General features: G+C 40.7%; 1 protein-coding gene across 4 annotated transcripts in view; it reads left to right on the top strand.

Moving 5' to 3' along the window:
- The first annotated feature begins 745 nt into the window (after positions 1-745).
- Positions 746-7,592, top strand: part of EPHB1 (EPH receptor B1) — a 453,260-nt gene continuing 446,413 nt past the window's right edge. For 2 of the 4 annotated variants that reach the window (XM_073625507.1, XM_073625508.1), the window contains exon 1: positions 748-1,368. In XM_073625507.1, the coding sequence (XP_073481608.1) occupies positions 1,311-1,368 (58 nt within the window). In that variant the 5' untranslated portion in view covers positions 748-1,310. Of the gene's footprint in view, positions 1,369-7,592 lie in introns of all 4 variants that reach the window. The other 2 variants (XM_073625512.1, XM_073625511.1) reach the window with 2 other exon arrangements.

Raw genomic sequence — 7,592 nt, 5'->3', positions numbered from 1 at the left:
GAAGCCACCCATGACCTTGAAGTGGTGTGGGACGATTGACTAATTGGCTGATCGGGGGTCACTGGTGCCTGGGCACCCTGGTTAAAAAAGGCTGGCCTAGGATGATGAGAAAATAAGAGGAAAAATACCGCATTTGAATCTATCGTACAATAATCTGATTGTTAGTACACAGATTTTGACAGTTCATGAGAAATTATCTGAAGGGAAAAACACTTCTCTTGTATGATACCAGAATGAACGATTTTTGTTTAATCAGCACAGTATTTGTCTGAAAAAATCGTAAGACCAAGACGACGCATGCTCAGAAATGAAAGAATACATTACAATACAATACAACACATTACATCACTTCCAAAGTTGTATTCTGTCGTGCAAGAATTTTCACAACTTTAGTAACCTATTGGTTTTAGATATGAGACTAGCATGCAAAACACAAAAACGGACGATCATTCTCCCAGTATTCTATACGATGCCTTATAGGAGAACATTACGTTACCTTCTCCCCCACCTGCTACATAGGCAGCGAAACTATGGCTGCAATTATGAATATCGGCCACAAGATGGCAGTGCCGCACAGACCAGGCCAGCAGTGCTTCTTTCTTTCTACAGGTCAATGTAAGTAATTTTCTTTCAACAATAGCAGGGGGAAGGAGGGGCTCCTATTGATTGGGGAAGGGGGGGGGGGGGGGGTGAGTGTTTCTTGTGCTCTTTGATTGGCTGGGAGGTGTGAGGGGTGTGTAGATTTCAGACAGGATGGGAGAGGAGGGGGGGCACACGGGTGGATTTGGAAGAGGGGAGTTGTGTAGAGTGGGGGGTGATCATTCACCCCCCTTCCCCAGACTCAGTGCTCAACACTTTACTACTGCTTGCAATGTGAACCTGGGATATCCTTGTAAGAGATTCCCCCCTCCCCCCCCAGCCCACCCCACAGCACCATGCACACACACATCCAGACACACCATGCACACATAGCCTGGGAGCATCCACTACTATCCTGTGCACACTGACACTCAGCCTTCATCCTCTGCTACCCTGTGCACACATCCAACCCTTCGCTGTCATGCATGCTGCAATCACATCCATGCATGCAGTGCCGGAATATGCATCTCCATCCTGGGACCTGAGCGATGCTCTGCTGCAGCAAGACTGGACAATCCTATGCCACCTAATAAGGATTTAAGCTTGTTCTTTCCAAAGGAGCATCTTGAAGATTCTGGGCTTCAGTTTTATTATTGCTAGGATTTTTTTTTTATATATATAGCTCTTCTCATCATTTTGCTGGGTGGTAAAAGTAACCTCTGCATCCCACAATGGAACTAAATTGGATGCTGCTCCTGTCTCTGATTTGGCAAGTTCAAGCAGTAGAAGGTAAGCCTGCTGTTCTGGTGCTGTAAGGGTTAAATTGATCTGAGCACTACTATATATCTAGGGTTGTATGCTGATTTTGATAACCCACAACTGGTATACCTTGTGCTTCTGATGGAAGTGGACAGGCTGGGGAACCGATTGCAGTCTTTAAATAACTCTTATATTGGTTAAATTGTGAGCTCTTAGGTCCAGCAATGCCTTGTATAGAGATTGATAGCAAAACGCTGTACACCGCTATAAAAGTTAAGCTCTCCTCTCAATAGGATGTGTTCTGGCAGGGAAGCACCTGTTATATTGAAGCAACAAGGTACTCAAGTTCAAGAGGTTGGTTGTGGATCAGACAGACATCCACATTTATATAGACTGTACATGACAAGGACAGCATTTGTATGAGTTTTCTGGTGACAGATGGAGAGGCTACATGGAGACCCTCTGCTTTCCCAAACAAAAATAAATGTCCTTTTCACCAGCTGACTCTTTACCATATCGCTATAGATAGGGAGCTTTGTGATTCCCATATCGTCAGGTTGGTGAGATTGCCTTTCCATGGCAAGAGAACTAATTAAATAGATATATTACGAAAATGAGGTGCAAACGTGTCGCTTGTGTCTCAGTGGGGAAAGATAAATGGCCCCTTCTGTTAGTGTTAAATCAATGTGTGCTTTCTAGCCTGTGCAAAATGTCTTGGCTGATAGATTTCGTTCTGTCCTACAGATGGTTATAGATTCTCACTTGGCGTCGGAGGCACCTGTCTTGGTACCAAGCTGGTGGTGCCCCCCCCCCCCTATTCCCATATCCATTCCCTTAGCTTACATGTCCTCTGTTTTCCTATCCACTTTCCTCTGCCAAAAGGATGGAGCTGCATTGCAGTGCTGAATTTCTTTAAAAGCAGCCTAGGGTGATGGTGGGGATAGCAGGGCATGGCTGGGAGGTGGAGGATGGGGGTGATAGATACTTGCTGAGAGTCTGGGTGTCTAGGCTGCTGAGCGTGACCACAGACACCACCATGTACCCGCTCCGCTGTCACGGGACTTTGTGCTGTCACTCATTGCAGCTGTGCCAAGCTGCCCCCTTCTCTGGATGTCTAATCAGCTAGGGTTCCTTCCACAGAATATACATTGTATTCACAAATATATCATAGATTTGGAATGTCTAACCAATAACACTTGTAGGTACATTCAGCACACTATACATAATTATCATATGGGGTTTATATAGTGCCAGTAGTTTGCGTCACAGTATATATATTTATGAATGTGTGTGTGTGTATATATATATATATATATATATATATATATATATATAATATGATTAATTATGATTATATAGGATTTATATAATGCCAACAGTTTGCGCAGCCTTTTAAAATAAACAAGATTGCAGTTATAATACAATTCAATACAGGAGGGTTAGTAGGGCCCTGCTTATGAGAGCTTACAATCTAAAGGGGTATATATATATATATATATATATATATATATATATATATATATATATATATATATATATATTATAAATAAATTAGATCATTCTATTTAGGCAAATATGAAATATGTACATTTATAAAAAAAAAAAAAAAAAAAAAAAATATATATATATATATATATATATATATATATATATATATATATATAATTTGTTATTTTTAATCTGTCTTTTATGTCTCATCTGTATCTTTCTTCCCATTATTTCCCTGAAAAAACCCTGTTCTTTCTCTCCCATCATTTAGCAGTCTGTCACTTCTCCTATGTTGTGTGAGTCCCTCGCACTTCTCGTATGTGATAAACACTCCCCTTTTAATGCATTTACACTAATTTTTTAATGGGTTTCCCCACTGTAGTTATTTCACCTTATAGGACCTACAGTATTCCCAGCACTTCCTACTCTACCAGTCTATTTGATAAATACGTTTCTGCGTCTGTGTCTGCTAGTAGCATGGGTATGGTGATGGAACATATGGGTCTTCTATAGGTTTTCTATAGGTCTTTGGCTGTAGAGAAGGTATACCACACGTTGGGGCTTATTCAGCAAGCCAATCATCATTCAGGTTTTCCTAAACAGCCAAAGGAATCATAATGGTGTTTGGTTGTAGAGAACATATACCATGCGCTGGGGCTTATTCAACAAGCCAATCGTCACTCATCATTCCCTGATCAGCCAGAGGAATCTGAAATCTGGTTGCGGTGGGTTTTTTTTTTTTTTTTTTGTCCATTGTGATTGTGCTCTACGCTGGCTTATTGAAAAGGCTTGTGACCTGGACAGATCCCTGAAAATAAGAGTGAGCAAAAGTAAAGTCATTGCCTAGAGCTGCCAGTGAGAATCCATGTTCTATGCAGGTCAAAAAATGAGGGCGAAAATCTGGTTCCTATAGGCAATCCCCAATTTTTTTTCACTTCCCCAGCTCCAGTGTTCACAGCTGAAGCCTGGATTTGTGTATCTGGTGTTAGAAATGGGGTTTAGCAGTACAGGGTGTTACATGGTCCACATTACCATAAGCATTGCCTGGGGCCATGCATTGGATTTTCTCAGACGCAGTAAATGTGCAGTAGTAATGAAACCGAAGCAGACTCCTATGTAGCTGAGATTTCAATCCAAATCTTTTATTTTTCTTTTGGTGTGTTTTTTTTTTTTTTTTTGACCAGATTAAGGGATATTTGTTTTCAATTCTGGTTTTATTATATCACATGCCTTCAGGGGATTTTATTTATATTGTGATTATGAAAAGTAGGAGCCCGTTTCACAAATGCCTTGGGGTAATACAACACTGAGCCGTGCTTTTCTTAACAGCTGGAACATGTTGGCAGGTTATTAATTATATCTGACCCATAAACATTTACAGGCTAAAGTCTGCAGGGAAAAAACATTTCTGGAAAAAGGAATAACAAAAAATAAGAATAATAAAAACACAGAACTATCAGCAAATAGGAGTAAGAGTAAAGAATCTGAGAAAGGTTTCAAAAGTTTGTTGTCCAAATCTGAGGATAATGATCAGCTAGCTTTATTTGTACACTAGTAGGCACCTTTGAGATATAAATAATAATTAACATTATTACCAGGTTGTTGGTCATACCTGGTTGTTCCAATGCCAGAATTCCCATAATCATCATTTCTATACAGAACAAGCCTTGTTGATGCATCTATGAGCAAGTACAACATGAAAGAGGCTGGTGTACCTTTTTATATGTGCTTTTTCCTAGCTTATCTCTGCTTGCCGTGATGAACTAGTCTACAGGTTATGTACATCCAATGGAAGCTTTCTATAATATTTGTTGAGACTCTGCAAAATGCTTTACCAGGCAGTAGACACATATGAGAACTGGTGGAATTGGAATCCCAGTTGAGATCCTTAAAGACAGCAGAAGACAAGAAGGTGAAAACTTTCATTAGCCAACCAACTTGGTTTGTGTTGGCATATTAAGGGTCAAAGGGTGTTTTAAAAGTGCACTTTTTTTAATAGAGCAAGATCATTTTTTTTTCAGTGAGGTCTTTCTCCATCCCACCAGGTCCGCTTCATCAGAACTGCTTCTTCCCATACAAGTCTATAGGAATGTAAAAGCAGCTGAAGCATGTCAACTGCACCTGCAGTGAATTCTCAATGATCTCAGAAGTGTCTCAGACTGATGTCAGTCAGCACTGGCTCTAACACTACTAATTCACACTGGCTCGCCAAGGGACAGGCAGTGCTCCAGCTTTCTTCTGGGCCTGCGCTGCTTTTCATACTCTTATTTGTATGCATTGCGTGGTATTCTATAGAAAGTATTGGTGGCCTATAAGCATTGGCCTATGAGCAATATCTGGACCTATAAGCATTGTCTGGACATGGGAAAGCCAGGCTGTGTGATGTAGCCATGGACTAGTACACTGTGTGAACAAGGGCAGGCCAGGCTGTGTTATGAAGTCATGGCTTATGAGCACTGTCTGGAACTGTTTAAGCCTGGCTGTGTTATGAAGCCATGGCCTACGAGTACTGTCTGGAACTGGGCAAGCCAGGCGGTGTTATGTAGTCTTGGCCCATGAGCATTGTCTGGACCTGTGAGCACTGAGTGAAAAAAAAAAAAGGCAGGTCAGGCTGTGTGGTGTAGCCAAGGCCTATGAGCACTGTATGGATCTTTGAGCACTGACCTATGAGCATTGTCTGGAACCTCAGCAAGCCAGGCTGTATGATGTAGCCATGGCCTATGAGCACTGTATTAATCTTTGAGTATTGGCCAAAGAGTATTGTTTGGGCCAGGGCAAACTAGGCTGTGTGATATGGCCATGGCCTTTGATCACTGTCTGGACCTGGGCAGGCCATGCTGTGTGATGTAGCCATGACCTTTGAGCATTGTCTAGACCCGGGAAAACCAAGACAGAATGATGTAGCCATGGCCTTTGAGCATTATCTGGACTTAGGCAAGTCAGGCTGTGTAATGTAGCTATGGTCTAAGAACAGTGTCTGTACGTAGGTGCATTGGACTATAAGGACTGTTTGGACCTGAGCAAGGAAGGCTGCGTGATGTAGCCATGGCCTTTGAGCATTATCTGGACCTGGGAAAGCCAGAGAGAGTGATGTAGCCATGGCCTATGAACAGTGTCTGTACCTAGGATCATTGGACCGTGAGGACTGTCTGGACCTGGGTAAGGCAGGCTGTGTGGTGTATTTATGGCCTATGGGCACTGTATGGAACTGTGAACATTAGCCTAGGAGCACCGTCTGGACCTTGGCAAGCTAGGCTGTGTGATGTAGCCATGGCCTATGAGCACTTTCTATGCCTATGAGGATTGACCTTTGATCACTGTCTGGACCTGGGCAACAAGACTGTGTGATGTAGCCATGGGCTATGAGCATTGTCTGAACCTGGACAAGTAAGGCTGTGTGTTGTAGGAAATGTATATCTACAAGTGACGAGGGAGGCTTTAGTGGGAGGGTAAAGGTCCATTATTAAAAGTGAACTTACATTTCAATGACTTCTATGATATGTAGTAACTTGTAATGGTTATTAATAGGTAGCAACACTGACCTTCTAAAAGCAAATTCTTGAATTGATATTAAATTTGATAAAATATCATTTCTGTTTGGTTACTGTGAATTAGTGCACTTTGCAGGGCCTTATTAAAGAGGAACTTTACCCGACTATGCGATAATTAAGTCCGCACCTACAAGCTATAGGTAGAAGAAAATAGCGACGAGTAGAGCTGCACGATTCTGGCCAAAATGAGAATCACGATTTTTTTGCTTAGAATAAAAAGATCACAATTCTCTCATGATTCTCACGATTCTCGCAATGTAAAATCTTTCACTTTATACACAAAAAAAAAAAAAAATGGGCTAACTTTACTGGTTAGTTTTTTTTATTTTTTTTTATTTCATTAAAGTCATTTAAAAAAAAAAAATTGCATTTGAAAGACCGTGTGAAATAAAATATTGCAACAACCACCATTTTATTCTCTAGGGTGTCTACTAAAATAATATATATAATGTTTGGGGGTCTAAGTATATTTCTAGCAAAATGAAAATTATTTTAACTTGAAACCAACAAATGTCAGAAAAAGGTTGTGTTTAAGTGGTTAAACTTTTTTCACTTACACACAAAGGGGTTGATTTACTAAAGGCAAATCCACTTTGCACTACAAGTGCACTTGGAAGTGCAGTCGCTGTAGATCTGGGGGGAAGCTCTGACATGAGGGGAAGCTCTGCTGATTTTATCATCCAATCATGTACAAGCAAAAATTCAGTTTTTTATTTGCCTTGTATGTCCCCCTCAGATCTACAGCGAATGCTAATCCAAGTGCACTTCCAAATCCACTTGCAGTGCACTTGTAGTGCAAAGTGGATTTGCCTTTAGTAAATACCCCAAAGTCTATTCCATTGACAAATTGATAAAATGTTTATACTTAAGTTCAACTGATAAAGAATGTTTTGATTCTTGGCAGACTGCCCAGTTTTTCTCTTCCTTTCTTTTGAAGGCTGTGGCTTCAGAAGAGCAGAGAGAATTCTTTGCATAGAAAGAATTGTGAAACACTTTAGTCAAGATCGCGATAATGATTCTTGACGATTAATTGTGCAGCTCTAGTGACGCGTGTAATTTTCAGGTAAAGGTCTGCTTTGAATGCACTTTATAAAATTGCACTTTATGTAATAAATCCCCTACTTAAACCAATTTTTTATTTTAGTTTTGAATAGACTTGGATAAAGTAAATACCTCGGTCAAATTTGTGTTGCTGTCCATGCTTCCATTATGGGG

The sequence above is a fragment of the Aquarana catesbeiana genome, linkage group LG04 (genome assembly GCF_042186555.1).
Source record: "Aquarana catesbeiana isolate 2022-GZ linkage group LG04, ASM4218655v1, whole genome shotgun sequence".
Classification (NCBI taxonomy): domain Eukaryota; kingdom Metazoa; phylum Chordata; class Amphibia; order Anura; family Ranidae; genus Aquarana; species Aquarana catesbeiana.
This window is presented reverse-complemented; position numbering and strand designations above follow the sequence as displayed.